The sequence below is a fragment of the Strix aluco genome, chromosome Z, assembly GCF_031877795.1.
Source record: "Strix aluco isolate bStrAlu1 chromosome Z, bStrAlu1.hap1, whole genome shotgun sequence".
NCBI classification, from domain to species: domain Eukaryota; kingdom Metazoa; phylum Chordata; class Aves; order Strigiformes; family Strigidae; genus Strix; species Strix aluco.
Window position 1 is genome coordinate 56673743 of NC_133971.1, and position 18384 is coordinate 56692126.

Genomic DNA, 18384 nt, shown 5'->3' on the forward strand with positions numbered 1-18384 from the left:
TTAGATTCTACAGGAAATTGCAAACTATTTAAACTGTTCTTCCTTCTTTTTTCCCCAGTATACTCCTCATAATCCCCAGTTGTCATCAAATATGCACATGTTCTGATTAAATACAACAGAACTGTATCATTCATTACATCACCATTTATGTACTTCTCTATCAATTTAATTTAGGGGCAAACCTAATTTAAAATCGTGGTAAATAACGTCTATGTTTCATTTCAGCAGCTATCTTTTATGACAGATTTTTATCCCCATGTTCAAGTTCATCCATTTATTGGCCAATCACACTGCTTCTAGTGCAGCAAAACTTAATTTCATTATATATTAAGACACTGTAAATATCTCCTGAAGGGAAGATGGCGCTGCCATCTTGAGAATAAATTGATGACAAGCTTCTCTAAGGAAAACTTGAGTGCAAGAGGAATGATTAAACACTACCAAAATTCAGTTCTTTGATAAATATTGTGCATGTACTTGAAACAGAAGAGGCTCTTCTGTACTGCTACATAATCCTGTCTTCAATAGAAAAAACAGCTGGCACAAGAAAGATTTTTTTCTGAAAAGTATTACTTTCTGAAGCAGACAATATAGGGCCTCTACGCAGCTGTGATCTGTTTATTTTTTTCCTCTGCCATATAGGTTGGTATCTTTTATTTATAGCTACAATGTTGACAATGGAATAAGATAGGACTGATAAAGGTTCACAAAATAAAGGGGTTTAAACTAAGATTTTTTAATTAGCTTTCACAATTATCCAGTGAGCCCACACTCATTAAAAGATATGGGGGTGGCCTATTAGTTGCTTGCAAAAGATGTCAGCATTGACTTTTCCAGCAGCATCCTGTAGCATTCATTTATTCACCATAGCAACAATAATGACACCAGACGGAGGGGAGACGGGGAACATGGGAGAAGAGACTGCTTCAAAAGGGGAATTGGTATTTTCCCATGCTTTGCAATTTAGCGTCCCTTGGACACCACAAAAATCAAACTCTGACTTGGCAAGCTCTGCTGAAGCTTTTAGAAAGTATTAACTTTGCTGCTGGACTACCAGTATCTGTCACCATAATTGCCTCCTCTTTAAAAATCAGTTGATAAGGGGATGTGGAACCCACACAAACTCTGGTTCATCTGACACATTACTGTGTCTAAACATTTCAAAGTTGATAATTTTAAATATTTACAGTTAAAAAAACCCAAAACAACTCTGTCAACGACAGTTTTAGTAAATTCACAGAAAACCCAGAATCCTTCCATTAGATTTTGAACTCCTGAGAAACCCTGTTTTGTGAACAGGTTTAATGAGTAGAAATGCTGATGTGCAAGTTAAAAAGAAATAAAATTTTAAAAAATTCCTATTATCACCACTGCCTTGGATATTTAGAACTGTACCCAGTTCTTCGTATCTTAACAATATACAGTGAAGCACAATGAAACAGAGGATTTAGCATTGAAAAGCAAGACAATGATGTTAAAGAATCTTAAATACTGAGGGGGAATGTTTTGCTACAGGCACATGAACCTTCTCTTGAATGGTACAATACCTGTTAAACATATTTTGAAAGTGAAAGATACTGGCTGCGCTATTTTCTGTCTGTTAAGAGTTTTAAACAATACATTACATTGCAACTGGAAAAACAAGCAGCCACCGCAACCAACGGATCTTTCCTTTACAAAGATATGATCTTCACACTGAATGGGCTCCAATTCTTACTGGAGTACTTACTGGTCTTTAGCAAGAATGAGGAGAAATCTTGCTTTATAAATTAGTAATAGTTGATGTCCTTCTTATTTGAGAAAGGATAATTCAACCCTTTAATTTGCAAAAGTTTGACCTTGAGGAGAAATCCAGATAATTGAAATGGATGATTTATGAAAGTTTTGAAGAGATGACTCCTGTCTCGCCTTTTTACACCAGAGGCATTAAGTCTGTGCTTGTGTAATTACCCTGAACTTGTATGCAGTCAATTGCACAAGCAAAATCAGGTCTTTTTTTTCAGCTAGTTTAAGAAAAAACAAAAACAGCCAGAAAATTACAGGGAAAGTGAACATGCAGACTTGATCTGATCCTTTTCAGGTATGGATTATTTCACAGGTATTTCAGGTACGGATTATTTTCCCTTTCTGTTTGCATTTCCCATTTTTTATTGTTTATATTGGGAACTCAAAGGTTCTTTTGGTATTTCTTTTGGACTGATAAGTCACTCTGAATGGGAGCAAGACAACTGCAACATCAGGGCAACACTTTCTAAGATTTAAACAACTTTCATTTAATTTATTTTAGCTGTATATCTTTCCATATACCCAGCATTGTTGTGAATGCATTCCTTTTCATCCATTCATTTCATATTATGGTGATAATTATTTTCCAACCATATATACTTCTATATTATGCATCAGGTTTTGTGTAATGTTTAAATATTTGCTTAAAATGCTTATGTTTTTTCTCAAAATTCATATGTAGAAATTATGTAATAAAAACGTAAATGTGTGCCTCTTTCTTTAATTTCTGTTCCTATTACTTCCCCTTTGAAAGCATATTAGTACACTGAAAGAAAAGACCATAAATTTTCCTAGGACTGTTTTTTAAACTTCAAGGATTATTCAGCAAACAGGAACTACTTTGGGGAATGCTACAGAAACATGACAGAAACTTTTAGAACTTGCAAAAAAAGGTCTAAAGTTAAATTAAGATTTTGAATTATTTTTGTTAGTGTTACAGCCTTTGTAAAAACCTCAAACAATGCATTTTGATTCACCTGCTATTCATCAGCATTTTAACTAACCACTGAAAAGTGACAAATTTGTGTTGGATCGTTAACCCCCTACTGAGATGCAATCTTAGGGTACTCAGTGCACTAAAAAACTTGTCCTTCGGGGTGCTGCAGCACATACTTCCAGAATGGGGAGATTTCTGCCGGTAATCTTCATATCTCTACATATACAGTGAATTACGTTAAAAGAACTAGAGCCAGGTAAGAGAATATTAATATTGAATCTATTTTTACAGCTGTATTTGTCAACTTGGTCTTATAAAGTTCTGTCTATCACCTTCAGCTAAACAGCACCACTGACAAACACAGTTCAGATTCTCCTATTTATCGTTATTAGTCATTTATGTTTTACTGTTTTTCAGAGAAGCCTGTATATTTTTATATTGCAAAAAAGGTAACTGGTATATTATTCTGAATTTTTAAGGTTAGATTTTATGATGGGTCAAAACTTACAAGAATTTTATAAGCTTCCATAAATTTTCTTTCTGAAGAGAAATTGTGAAGCTTTATTATTTTGTTTTAAACAGTCAATAGTTTCAACTTAAAAAATACATTTTTTAGAATCGATACTCTGAATCCTTCTCTAAGTGCAGAACAGCCCAACATCTGAGTAAGGTGTTTGGCAGTGTAGCTTCACCTGAGAAGTGTTCTAAACACTTCAGCAAAGTGATTATTCACATAAGTAAAGTCAATGAATATTGTTTAGAGCTAAATCTTTAGCAGACTAGACAGCAGACTGCAAAACAAACCATTCTGGCAGAATTTGACAGTTTGTTGGAATTATCTTGGAACAAGACATGAAAGAAATACATTTCTACAGATAACCAATACCTTGTGAAAAAATGGTTAGAGAAAGAAGCAAATAGAGAAAAATTACCCTATATGTGTCTCTGTAGTTCTGCCTTCACCACTGAACACACATCTAGCTGCTAGGACATCATCATAGCTAACATCTACAGGATGTTCTACTGGATAGAACGCCTGAAAGACAGGATGAATCATCATAACCAGTGAAAAAGTCTCATTTATGTCAACACACACACACACACGTACAAGAATGACAGTCCTACACACCTGAAAAGTAATTTCAGAATGGTTTTTGAATCGCAATGTAATCACGATAATGCCTGGCAGTATTCACTTCCAGTGGCACAACAACATGTACCAGTGGAAATACCGTGACGCAAATCTGTGGGTACATGACTACAAATTCAGCTTCTCAGTTTTAAATAAAGATAATTAGAATTTACAGTTAGAATTAAAAAAACAACCAACCTGTGGTAGTTGTGGACTCTGTCTACCAATCAATGTCCATTGACCGTTTCTCACTCTGTATCCACTCACTACTTTACCTATAACATACCAATACGTATGTGAACATGAGACATACTTCTAGAAAGTTAAGGTGTGGTGTCAGCATTTTTCTGTTAAGTATTTGATATTCCTACGTTGAAATAAAACTCTTACCTAGTCTGTGTGTATGAACTCTGTAGGCAAAAAGGTGCATTGGAAACCTTTTGTAGTGGCAGGCAATGTCTGCATCAACCACTGTTAAAATATGATGGCAATAAACAAAGAAAAAACACATTATCAAACAGAAAAGTTACTCTACTGTGCTTCATTAATTCAGTGTGATTTACAAAAGGTACACTGTACAAGAGAATTTCAAAAGATACTGGACAACATCTTATATTTCTGCAGTGTCTATCTCAAGACATCTGTAAAGAAAAACTATTAAGTATAGCACAAGTCACTTGAAAATTACTTTCTGTGATGATGTATATATAAAATGGGGCTAAAACTCAGTAGTATTTTTTCCAGCATACACTACTGCTATTTAATGAAGTAAAGTAATAGATTTGCTTACAGACTACATTGAGGGACTATGGTAAACAGTCTACTCAGGAGAAAATGAAAATAAACTGATATAATTCTAAACATGCAATTTATAATGAAGGTTTGATTTTAAGATCTTATAGTTCTAGGCCTAGTCTTAAAGATGCAGGGTTAGATGCAGACTTCGGCTGTACAGACAACATCTGTAGGCTAGTACTTGAGTTAGGTGCAGTAACAGTAACTAAGGAAGAGCCTACAGATGCCTCTCTGAGAGGTATATGGGGACTGGCTGCATTTTTCCTGTTATAACAAATTTCATGCTTTACTTAAGAACTGCAAATTAAGATTGAAGATGATAAGGCAGTTATCAACAGGAACAGAACTGTTTTTATTCCCCTTTCCCTCACCCCTCCAGCTGAAAAAGTAAATTTCTGCATTGATCAAATATTTTGGGGGAGGGGATTCGTTTAATATGTTTTCCTATTGAAAAGCAAAATACGTTGTTTCAATTCAAATTAAAAAAGATTTCAAATTGCTGAATTCACTGAACAGTTGGAGTCAGCTGAGCATTTGACCACCTCATCCTACTGAGGCAGCTGACTATAAATGGGACAAATGGTGTTCTTGGCTAATTTAAAATTCCAGTATAGCACAGGAAAATGTAAAGTCAGTGTTCAACTTCCTTAAAACAGAACATTCCATGCCAGCTTGAAGAAATTATATCGGGAGTATCCAAGCTGAGTTTCAGGTAAAATCCACTGAGTGGGATTCTGAATAGAAACTGTTTGGTAATTTTGTTTTACAGTGTTTTTTTCAGCATTTTGACCTTTTAGCCAACTAGGAACACAGGAAAAAGTTTTTAAAGATCAACTCCTTAGTGGTAGAAATTCATTTATTAAAACTGAACTCTTAGTGAATCCCAATTAGCATCAATGACAAATGCAGATAAAGAAAAGTCAAAAAAAAAAAAATGTTTTTTTTGCAGGGGGAAGGGAGGAAAAAAAAACAGGTAGGGCTTTTTTGGTAAAATATTAAGACAAAAAAATAAAAGAAATATTCTTAAGAATCCTAGAAACTTCAGTATTGCACAGAACATTATTGTTTTGTACAACATTTTGTTCTACAACACTGATTGCCCTTGCTGATATAGTCATTGGGAAATATACAATTTTAAAATAACTATTTTTTTCATTGTTTAATTAAGCAATTAATTTGTCCATCTACAGTTCAGCAAGTCTCTGCTAAATTTTCTTCCACAATAAACAGTAAAAAAAGAAATCAGGTGTTGAAATTATATAATCACTTTTTAGAATTACAACTCACCTTTCTCACCTGGTGGTATTACAGTGTTCACGGACATCATAAGATACATTCCAGCAATCAAAGGCTGCCTGCAATTCAAAACCCAAGCTTTGCTAAACAAGTCCTTTGTAAAACCCGACTGCAAGTGACATGATATGCAATACCATCTAACTCCACTAACTTCTAAATGTTGGATTACATCTGAAACTGGTCTATGGAGAAAGAAGCTGTTATACAGCACTTCTCTTTCCCTCCTTCTTTTTCATACTGACCTACAATTTTTAAAGCATCTTCTACAAAGAATGTGAAATAGGACAAAATGATCATCTATATAATTGCTGTTCTTGTTCCAGATTTCCAAATATGAAGTGCTGGATTAACTCAGTACTGATAGCACCATTTCATCAAGTTTCTTAACAGAAACAAAAATTTTTGCCCACAGATGACAGATAGCTTCAAAATCCTTAATGTTGTGAAGCATGTATTATTTTAATTTCACATGTTTTCAAAGGAATCTAAAGGAGGGGTTTCCATGCCTTCTGTTCTGATTTAAAAAATCGTAATAGATATTTTTAAAGATACTTACTTTTGATGTGTCAGATGTAAAGTTACACCAGAGCAGTCCTTGTGTTTATCTGTAAAAATCACAAAACAGTTTAATCATCAGCAAGTGAACCCATGCATAACTATTCCACATTAATAACATTCTTCTGCTGTATAAAGACAAAATAAATTTTAGACATACTGTCTGCAGTAAAACTTTTATACTGTGGAAACATTACTCAAATTTGCACAAAGCAGAGTATCACGGTGTATCTGTAGCAAAATTCTAATATAGAGCAAAACTCTGGTGGACGAAAAACTGCTTTTTTGGCACTAGAGATTGCAGATCTTTACGAAGTAGCATCTGGGAGATGAAACAGTGTCATTTTTATAATAGCAGAAAAAGTTGGTTTGCTTCGAACAAATTTGTATTTTGACAGGGAAGTTAGAAAAATGAAAGATTTGTGGAAAAGCAACGATTTTAGCCATTAACAATGAAGCAGCCAGAAATCCTGGTAATAAAGTCAACAGGTGAACTCTTGAAATACGAACATTGGTTCTGTTTAACACTGGATATTCTAGAATGACATTAAAAATAGTTAATACATTTGTTAATGTACTGTATCAGTGTTATTTAATAAGTTTGACATTTTAATTTAAAGATATTATTACCTTGATAGTTACTCAATTTTAACTGTTCATCTGGGAGTTAAATCTTCATTCTTTTTCAAGAAAGTTTCCTTTCCTTATGTTTATACCAAAAATAGTTGTACTTAGAAGATGCATATAACTCCACAGTCAGTAAACAGAAAATGCTGAAAAAATACCCTCTAACAGTATATGCTTCAATTAAGAAAGACAAGAGTAGCTATGGATCTGCTGACAAGTGGTAACTTGGGAGAGATTTTCCTCCCATTGGTAGCTAGATTCCAAACTGAAAAAAGCAGCACATTTGAACAGAAGAAAGGATAATGACTAGAGTGGGACAAAACAGGGAGACTTTACAGATTTGTAAGTATCAGTTTAGTTTTTCAAACATTAGATGTTTTAGTCACACCACATTTCATTATTAAGTTTGATTTTTACCACCATTGATACTAGAAATTTTTCAATATGTTCACAAAGTAGACAGTCACTACTCTTACAAAATTAGTACATATGTTATGCAAGTGAAAAAGTTGCTAACCCAAATTCACTAGGTTCTCATAATGCTTATCATCATGGCATCTGAGAATTCTTAGTTTCTCCAGCTCTGTGTGTCCCAACAACTGCTTCTGTATCTAAAAATCTGAATCGCTAAATCACAGTTGTACCTTTACAACTAACAACAAAAAAGGAAAGTCTTCACTGTATACTTAAAGTAATAAAATTTAAAATTTAAAAAGTAATTTGTAGTTCTGTGTCTCTCAGTTTTGCAATTTGCAGTCGAAAACATCATTATCCTGTCTTTTGAACACTGCTGAAAAACTATCCCAAAACAATAAAACCAAACCTGTCATATGCTAAACACGAGTCATGTTCGAAAAAATCTAACCCTTATTACATCATAGTGTCTCTTTCAAAAATAGCACTGCAGGAGGAGGGAAACAACTCCAATGTACTACAGTTTGCCAATATTAAAGTGTTTTCACACTATTTCATTTTCAGAGTATTGAAAAAAAATGTTCATTCAGTATTTTCACCTAAATTGAGCAATTTCAAAATGAACTGAAGACAGTGGGAAAGTTGTGCTACTATACAAGACAATCATATTAATCAGTATCAGGAGAAACACAAATCAACTTCTGGCATAAGAATGTGATCTGCAGTGCTGTGTCAAGAGTAAAATATTGGTCTAGACTTTTAAGTAATTCCTACAGCTCATTATAATTTTGTCTGTGGTTATATTTAGCCATGACTGAGCTAAACATTTTTCTAGCAACTATAGAGGTATGCTGGAAAAACTTTTTCCTTGCTTCTCCTTCCCTACACCTCACCTCCTTGGAACATGCAAAGCTGCAGAACCCTCCACCCAAGAACACTGACTGCAGTGAGGCCATGCCCATTCCCGGTTCAAAGTCTTTTCAAGCTTAGCTGCGTGACCTGAACAAAAATATCCTTAAACAATGCACAAACCAAACAAAATTCTTAAAGTCTCCTTTCCAGTCTGTCAGTCCAGCTTTATCTACTTTGATTTCTTTGTTTCAGCTACTCAGCAAAAATATACTGCTCTGGGACAAAGAAGTTACTATTTGCCACACGGCAAAGACCAGAAAATGCATTTTATGTACCTCAGAAACAGGTTCAAATGAAAGCCATGCAATGTTTGAGTTGGAAAGTCCATGCAGAGTTTCCAAGCCAAATGAAACTGGAAGCTGTGCTTAGGACTGCCTTTTGTGTGATATGCAAATATAACACTGTCAGATTAAATATTCCCTGTTTTTATTTACATATGTCAAATCAAATCAATGCTGTATGTTAGAGCCTAACACTGGCTTCAGACTTTAAACACATAAGTTTTAAAAATTGTACCTGATAAATTTGTAATGGTAATTCCAGGTTTAACTGCCTCTAAATGTTTATATTAGTTAAAAGGAATTGCTGTGCTACTCCCGTTAATCATGCTTGCTAAGACAAATATCTCAAATACTAGAAACAGTGTTTCATTTGAAACTCTCATAACTGAGAAGCCAAATTATCCTCAACAGAAATGCTCTCCTTCTGTAGGCTGATTTTGATAAAACTTCCAATGCAAGTCTGACAGGCTTCCTGCCAGTCTATTCAGATCTACAATCCTGATCTGTTTAGTTACATGTATAATAATCTGCCATAGAACTTGAGACTTCCAGGGTTTCCTAGATACTTAGTCCTGTGTTTTTTTACGCAGAATTAGAAAAATAAACACTCTTCAAAACCTATTTTCTTTGCACTCTGGGTATCTGGATTATAAATTGTAGAGCACACTGTTCAAACTATTTATTCAGCTTCTTCATTGCTCTATTTCTAATACTTAATAGGAACAGTGTAGCACTCACAGATGGCTACTAGAATACTTTAAAGCTTTCACTGTAACACAGTGGTGCTTTTTATCAAGCTCCAAACCCGTCAGCCCAAGACAGCCCTTAGATTTGTACCAGAATCTCCACATATGGTCTCAGAATTGGCTTTGCATTGTTAAAGACAAGAAGTAACCTCAAAGTTGGAGCACAACCTCTGAGCAAGGCAATTCCAAAGCTAATGCCCACTGTGAAGTAACTTTGTGCAAGTTATATTTAAAAAGACAAAGACACGCAGCACAAAAATGAACCTGAAGTCTTGGTAAAGAAAGAGACAAATTCAGTATGTAGAATTCAATATTGACACCTAATATTTGATACATAAAAGAACACTAGTTGAATTAGGTTTTTTTATGAGAGTCAAGGTGCTTGCTCTTGCTTACCTGTTCACTCATCTGAAATCAATTCAGCAAAATTATTTTAAAGTCTGGGAACATGCAGAATGAAATTCTACCTTTATTCAGCTTGTGAAAAGCAAAATGCAAGACAGAAAAGAGACAAACAATTGTTGAACCTGGTTCAGTATAATCTTTTACAAAATGAATACCTTGTAAAGGTCACAGATGACTGACTCACTGAAAGGATAAAATAATATATCATAGATATGACTACCTGGGAATACGTAAAATTTATTTTATTCAAGACACAAATATTAAGCCTTCTGGTTATCAAAAAGAAGCACACTGAACCCAGTGTTCAAATAAGACTAGAACTCAAATGACAGCTTATAATTCACATACTTATGAAGAAAATTTTTAAGATATCTACCAGCTTTGTGGCCAAAATTAATTACTCCCCCAACCAAAAAAACCCCCCAAACAAATCCAACACTAAGAACCCTACAACTCCCTCACAAAAGCAGGTACATTTGTGATTTTTTATGTAATGTGGTAACATAATTCTTGTAGGGAATGATAGTGGGAATAAATAAATCTATTCTCCATGAAGAAGTGGGGGTTAGGAGAAGGAGCTGAGAACACAAATATTATGCATGTCTTGTGCAAGAAAAGAGAGGGAACAAGAAAGGGAATGAGGAAGGATCCAAAGTTGAACAAAGAATTCCCCAAAAGTAAGCTCCAACCATACTGACAAAATTATTAATTGCTTCAAACAATGCAATTTACACATATAGAAAATGATAGAATGTGATTACCTTTCATACAGAACAAGTTAAAAGATTATTATTGATAATTTTTAATTACTTTGATCCTTGGGGATAACGTCTATGTTCTCACATGTGCTGGAAAGGACAAAGATAATAGTATGGTGGGTTACAAACAATGGTAGTCTCTGTTTATAGGGAGAGTAGGAAAAAAGAACTTCTAGAGACTGGAAAAAAACCCCATATTTTTAAAAATCAGATTTTGATGGCACTTAATATGGAAGAATAAATCAAGAACAGTGTGACAACTGCACTGCATACCCCTACAGCCCAAACTGAAAGTTGACTGGGTGCCTTATGGATCTAATGATGGCTAGATTTACTTTTATTTGAATCTGAACCCTAAACACTCATGAATACATAAAAAAGACAGACAAATTTCTGACAACTTTTTACTTGTTACATAACTGAATCTACTATCAACTTTAATTCCAAGCCAAAACAACTTTTGATTTTGCAATATAAAAGTGAAGAAAGTCAAATAAAACAACTACTATTTTTCTAAGATGGCTCTTTGCCTATATCCCCATTTTTTTGGTAGAATTTATTTTTGGTTTTCCAGCTTATTTTTTAATTATGTGTATTTTACACAAGATACAGTAAGCTTTATTTTGATATCTGAGAATGAAATGCATATCTAAATATGAATATTTAGCTCTGGATTACAGCTAAGGAGGCAGAGAAAGCAGGATTAGTTTAATAACTGGTTAATGAAATGAAGAAATATCCTTTTTACAAAAAGTTAAAAATGAGAGTTGATAAATCTTAACTATGACATCTTTTTCAGAAAAAATGGGTGCTAATACATAAATAATTACTACTTCAAGCCAAATATTTAGATATGCAATGACATGCAAGTCAGAAAATTAAGCTCTGAACAGTGCTTTTGAATCTCTGATGTGCTACTGAAAGCATAACAAGTTAACTGAGTATACTTCATCATTTGTCCTCCATACAAAAGCTCCCTTTAGGTCATTCCTTAAGTTTAAAAATACCTGTAAAACTAGTCAAAGGTTATGCATTAAATATCTGTGAACATCACAATCAAGGCTTAGGATATTTAATTTATTCGGAGATTTAAATTATGTTTTTCTCTTCTGGAATCTTGACAGGCAGACTACATTAAACACATTTTTTTCTCACAAAAATGGCTCAAAAGATGGAACATTTTTCACTCTAAAAATAAGATATGAGACTACCAAGTAAAAGGCGCTGAAACAAAACAGACAGCATTCTGTCATACTCTTTAACTGTTGAAACAGTACATGACACTAGTATCTTCTCCTAAATTACAGCCCCATCAAGTTCATACTTCTTAAACTTTTTTTTGCAGGCTTATATCTATGACATTGATCTTTGCGCAGAGATTCTAGGCAAAAAATAAGGAAGTCTGCTGCAGGGGGGGGTGTTGGTGTAAAATTAAGTTTTAACTCCAGGTGCTAACTTACTTCACTATAGTTTCTCTAAGTAGGCAAGTGGATTTTTTGAGTAGAAGCTTTGACTACCAAATTAATTTACTAATAAAAAATTCCAAACACATCCTCAGCTAATATGCAGTGGAGATTACTGATCACATTTGTTTCCTTTTTTTTTTAATAACTACATACACATACTTATGAGTGCAAATGAACAGTGAGAATTCTCACTGTGCCCAAGCAATAATGAAGAGCAGGCTCTCAACTAACATGCTCTCTTTAGAGGTTTAATTACTCGTGATCTGTAGATCACAAAGAATCTGATGGGCTGTATGGGTCTGTCTGAACTGTCTCATGAAAAACAATTCTTTCAACTTCAGTTGTGTATATTTGCATATATGCTCCAGTTAAATAGTGCTAGCACACTAAGTTTTAATCCCTCCTCCTCCTTCTCAGTTACGATTATGCTACATTGTATCTTCATGTCATGGTAAAAACCATACATTCAGCTTCAGACAGTGGTGATGAAAATCCTCAATGTGTATTGCCCACACCTTGCCAGAGGTGCATATAAGAGGCAGCACGGCACAGGGATGCTGCCAGCTAAAGGGTAACTTCTCTGTTCAAAACCAAACACACCTATGGATCATTCATGATGGTACCACAGAAGGATTCAAAGGCCACGGGTATAGCTCAAACTATTGGTGTAATGCATATTCTCCCTTAATTTTTAGCTATTATTCAGTTTACTTCCCCTTTCTTCTTTTAAGACCAGCATTTTGATTATCATTAGCCCATGAGGATCTTCACATTCTCATTTAAATCCTACATAGTAGTGTATCACAGTTGAGTTCCAAGAGAGTGACCACTCACTGTTTTTTTGTTTTGAAGACCAGAGAGGCCCTAACCAAAAAACTCCATACAGGATGTAGTTCACAGAGTAAAAATAAGAATTCATGCATCTCGAAGGTGTCAGAACGAGGTATTTCAGGTTTAAAGAACAAAGTACAACATGAAATCTAAATAAATAAAAAAATAAATTAACCTCGCCCCAAAAGATCTTAGATCATCAATATCTCAACATGCGTTAATGAAATCCAAATTTCATTAATCCAAGCTTATAATGTATGGGCTGGATGACCAGAGAGTGAGGTGGATTGAAAACTGGCTGACCATCAGGCCCAGAGAGCGGTGATCAGTGGTGCAAAGTCAAGCTGAAGGATGGTATCTAGCAGTGTACCCCAGCCAATACTGGGTCCAGTCCTGTTCAACATCTTCATTAATGAGCTGGATGATGGGACAGAGTGTACCTTCAGCAAGTTTGCCGATGACACCAGACTGGGAGGAGTGGCTGATACGCTAGACGGTCTTGCTGCCATTCAGAGGGACCTCAACAGGCTGGAGCGGTGGGCTGACAGCAACCTCATGAAGTTCAACAAGGAGAAGTGCGAAGTCCTGCACCTGAAGAGGAACAACCCCAGTCACCAGCACATGCTGGGGGCCACCCAGCTGGAAAGCTGCTTGGCAGAAAAGGCTTTGGAGATCCTCATGAACACCAGGCTGAACATGAGCCAGAGATGTGCCCTTGCTGCAAAGGAGGCTAATGGCACCCTCAGCTGCATTAGCCAAAATATTGCCAGCAGGCCAGGGAGGTGATCCTTCCCCTCTACTCAGCACTGGTGAGGCCACACCTGGAGTACTGTGCCTAGTGCTGGGCTTTCCAGTACAAGAGAGACATGGACATACTGGAGAGAGTCCAAGGAAGGGCCACAAAGATGATGAAAGGACTGGAGCACCTCTCTTCTGATGAAAGGCTGAGAGAGCTGGAAATGTTCAGCCTCAAGAAGGATCAGGGGGGATCTTACCCATGTATATAAATACTTGAACGGAAGGTGCAAAGAGGACATAGCTAGGTTCTCTTCAGTGGCACCAGTGACAGGATGAGAGGGAATGGGCACAAACTGAAACACAGGAGGTTCCCTCTGAACATCAGGAAAGACTTTTTCACTGAGAAGGCGACTGAGCACTTGCACAGGTTGCCCAGAGTGGCTGTGGAACCTCCATCTTTGGGGATATCCAATAGCCACCTGGACATGTTCCTGGAAGATCAGCTGTAGGTGGCCCTGTTTGAGCAGGGGGAGGTGGACCAGATGACCCCCAGAGGTCCCTTCCAAGCTCAACCATTGTGATTCTGTGAAACACTCATCGACAACTATAAGCATATGGCCATGCTTGAAATGACAGTTTAATCTTTTTTTTCAGAAAAGAATGAAAAGACACTGTCTCCACTAGTTACAACTTTTTCCAAACACAGATACTGTGATTGACTGGTCAGTGTATGTCATCTTTCTCACCAGCTATTCAAGTAAGGTTACAGATTAAGGGTGTTCACAGGTATTTGTTTCAACTTTCTTATAGAAAACACTGAGCAGGGAAAAACAAGTTTCTTCCTACACTTAAAAATATTAATCTGTTTCTTCATTACTTTAAATCATTTGCTCTATATTTTTTGAAGAAAAAAAATCTGTTCACCTTTCAAACATTTATAAAGATAAAGCAAGTTTATAAAGAAGTAAATATGCAAACTTTATTACAAATATGCCCACTGATTTCTACATTTGTGAATAGCACTAACAAGCAAAATTGTTTTCTACAAGTATTTTTGATGCTCTAACTGATAGAACTTACAGAACAAATTTTCAAAATACATACCTCTAAATGCACTAACATCCCCATAGTGTACCTGAAGCACAAAAAATCTGCCACCTGTTTGTCCTCCAACTCTGAATCCAACACCTAAGAGAAGGAAAATGCATTGTTTTCAGAAATAGTAAAATGTGAGATGGTTCACCACTGCTGACCATATCTAAAACCACAAATCACTGTAATGGCTTAGAGTGAAGGGGTAGAAGATTTCACTGAGACACCAGTGAAGAAAACATCCTGAAAACTGGGAAAACCACCATCACAACACATGTTCCCAAACAGACTAAGAAGCTAGGACCATAACTTAGATATTAATGAACAGATATCTGCTTTAAGCAGAGAGTTCTCTTAATCCAAGAACATCAATACAGGTTTGAGATATATATATATATAAAAAAAAATATTAAAAAAATTAAAAATCAAGTTTTGCCATCCTTGTAGGATTTGGTAGAATTTTCATTTCTCATACAATCTGTGAATGACACAAACTGATTAACACTGACTTCCTAAGAACACACTCAGAATGAAAAGATAAAAAGATCTGAAATAAAATATTTTGAGGTATAAATTAATATTGTATGCAGAAAAAATCTTGTGGAAATTATGAAGTTATGTTCCTTGTTGACAGAATAAGCACAGGCACAGAAGAAAATGGAGGAATTTGAAACTGAAATACTGAAATTGCAAAATATCACATCACCAAAGGGGATTCTCTCAACTAATTCTACAGTGAACACTCTTTGAAAGAAGCAGAGAAAGCAATTTATTCCTATTAGGTCAGTGAGTCCCACTAGATTAAACACTACCCATAGCAAAGCTTACTTACAAACGGGACCACAGACTCTCTGTGCACAAATGAGTATCATTACAAACCCTCTCCAAAAGCCCTGTACTTATGGACAGCTTAGAGACAAGAAAATGATTGCTAGCTGGGGTTTAACAGCAAACACCAGGCTTCCTTAGAATCCTCCAAGCAACATTTTTTTTAATTTGACATTCTGATAACCAAATCAAATAACATTTGTGCTGGTGTGTAAATGGATTATTAAAAATAAACCTCTTCATGATACTGTGCACTGCTCATGGTTATGAAAAGAGGCAGTAAAAGATAAAAGAAAAAATTTCTGTAATTCAAGGTATTTTCAGACTGAGGCTACATAGATAGTAGATATATCTAGGACCTTTAGTGGTTATTAGAAAGAACTACTCCCTGTCTTCCAGACATACCCACTCCAAGTAGCTTTAAAAATTCTGATTGAATTCAGCAAAGTCACCTATCATACAAGAAAACGGGTATATAAACATCCTGCTCAACCACATCAAAGCATTAAGAAATAAAAAGCACATAAAATTGTCAAGTATACTCATGACACACACACAAAAAAATCAGTATTTAGGTTGAACTTGTTTGTGCTTTCCCAAACAAACAAAACTATTTTAATGCAGTCTGTGTGCTACTGAAAGATATATAAATAGTACCCTTCCAGTAACATGTAGCAGGAAATGCAAGATTAATGTTATATGAAATTAAAACATTATATTATGACCACTAACGATCCCTTAGGGTTTTCTCCCCCTGCTGAAACCCATGTTACAGCAAACAGGATGACAAAAAACCCCAAGTGTAGCTGAATATATTCATAGTTTGCATATATATATAGTTTGTATATTGTATATATATGTATATTGTGTATATATATATAGTTTCCATCAACTAGACACAATAAAAATATTACAGGAGATTCCTAGATGTGCCAGGTGCTTACTTCCACATCCTCTTCTCTCCCTTGACCCTGCACACAAGAGCTTCACATTAAAGGCACAATACCTTTGGGTAGCCGGGTGGGTGGAGCATTTCTTGCCCAAGCATATAAAATGTTAGATTTGTCTTTGCATGTTCCTTCATCACAGTCCCTAAAAACATGAGGAAAGAAAATAAAAGGAATATAATTTTTAAATTTTGAAATCAGAAAAGGGCAGGTGAATTACATCCAAAACCACTAATTTTAAGATGTTTTTGGATGTATGTTGATTAAACACAGTTCTTTTAATGTAGACTGCTTTCCCAGATATTATTAGATCCTCCATCTTCTTTTTTTTTCCTCCCTCTGCCGTAAGATAATGTTAGGCATACAGGGTTAAAACCACAGACAGTTCTGATGGTCCCTGCCAGCCTAGTAATGAAAAAGGAACCTTGTGTGAGAATGAACTATATGATAACTTCTAGCACTATTAGCTGAAGTGCCAGAAAATTACAGTGGTTGCCACATTTACACAGAGGGACAGGACTCGTGTAAAACAGAAAAAACCCACAAGCCATCAAAGCTTTAAGTCAAAATTGATATTTAAAATTAATTTTAAAATCATTGACATAAAAAAGGTGACAAGAAGCTGCATATGAATCAACAAATATGAATCAACAGGTAAGGAGGCACTCACACTCTTCCATGTACTTAATGCAAGCTTGCTGCTTTAAGTTAATTTTTATTCTACTGCACAATTTTTTGTTTTTCATAAACAAAAAAAGCACACACATGAAAAAAAAAAGCCAAGGGGGAAAAAAAAAAAAGAAAAAAAGAAGCATTTGCCAAGTTACAGGTCACAAATACTTAAAAAACCTGAGAACTCTACCGTTGTCCCCAGTCTCTGCAGCTACACCTTGCAGGCAACACAAGGGTGAAGTGTGTGACAGACTCCCAAAGACTGTTAAGCTTTAGATACCTTGAATCTTAAAGAACTGATAAACTCAGGGCACAGACACTACCGAATCTGTAAAAGACCAGTCAGACACAGTAGTACATGTACCTGGACCACATCCAAGAGGGCACTGACTGTTGTACCTGGGTGTAGGTTACAGGATGATATACATGGATAAACAAACAGGGGACGCTGAGGGGCTTTCTAAACACTCACCTAGAAGCCACTTCTCTCTCTCTATCCTCTATTAGGGAAAAGGGTTATTTACAGAGTGCTATTGTACCTTCTTCAGTGGCAAAGCATCGGGGGCACTAAACACAGAGTGTAGAAGTCATTTCACAGGCACAGCATACATAGGTATGACTTTTAGAAAGCCTCAGCCTGAAACTATTCAGCCTACATCAACTGATGCAAGCCAGGTGCAATGAAGGTTGATACTCATGCCAAGGTTTCAGTCCAAAACAAAATGGTACTGCCCCTTCTCTGTTTATTACTGCTGATAAAATCAGACCTAGGAAATCTTTTGTACACATAAAGCACAGTTTCAGTCACCTTAAATACTTGGAAAAATAGTCTCACACAGTGTGAAGATGAGTGAAAAAAGCATAAAAGCCCAGGACTTTTAGTGGATGCAGGCTCAGTAATGTTTCTGTTGAGGATACCTGAGCCATATGTGCCACTTCTCAGAACAAATGACAATGCTTTTCAGGCTGCTCTCCCAGGGATAACCAAATCTTCTAGTGCTTAGGGAAAAATCTCTTCAGTGGGACCTTATATGTTTTTGTGATCCCAGAGAGCCTTACTACAATATAGGTGCTGTGTTTTCTTCCGACAGAAAGCATTGCCATAATCATCAGACTACCAAGAGAAAAGGGAACAATGCCACTTCTTCCTTCTCATTAATTTTGCTC

General features: G+C 35.7%; 1 protein-coding gene across 7 annotated transcripts in view; it reads right to left on the bottom strand.

Moving 5' to 3' along the window:
• PAM (peptidylglycine alpha-amidating monooxygenase) overlaps positions 1 to 18384 on the bottom strand; it is a 151610-nt gene that overhangs the window by 40513 nt on the left and 92713 nt on the right. For all 7 annotated transcript variants that reach the window (XM_074812851.1, XM_074812848.1, XM_074812850.1 and 4 more), the window contains exons 6-12: positions 16605 to 16690; positions 14783 to 14866; positions 6502 to 6550; positions 5937 to 6004; positions 4245 to 4325; positions 4053 to 4129; positions 3655 to 3758 (exon numbers count right to left, since the gene is read on the bottom strand). In XM_074812851.1, coding sequence (XP_074668952.1) covers positions 3655 to 3758; positions 4053 to 4129; positions 4245 to 4325; positions 5937 to 6004; positions 6502 to 6550; positions 14783 to 14866; positions 16605 to 16690 — 549 coding nt within the window. The remainder of the gene's footprint in view (positions 1 to 3654; positions 3759 to 4052; positions 4130 to 4244; positions 4326 to 5936; positions 6005 to 6501; positions 6551 to 14782; positions 14867 to 16604; positions 16691 to 18384) is intronic.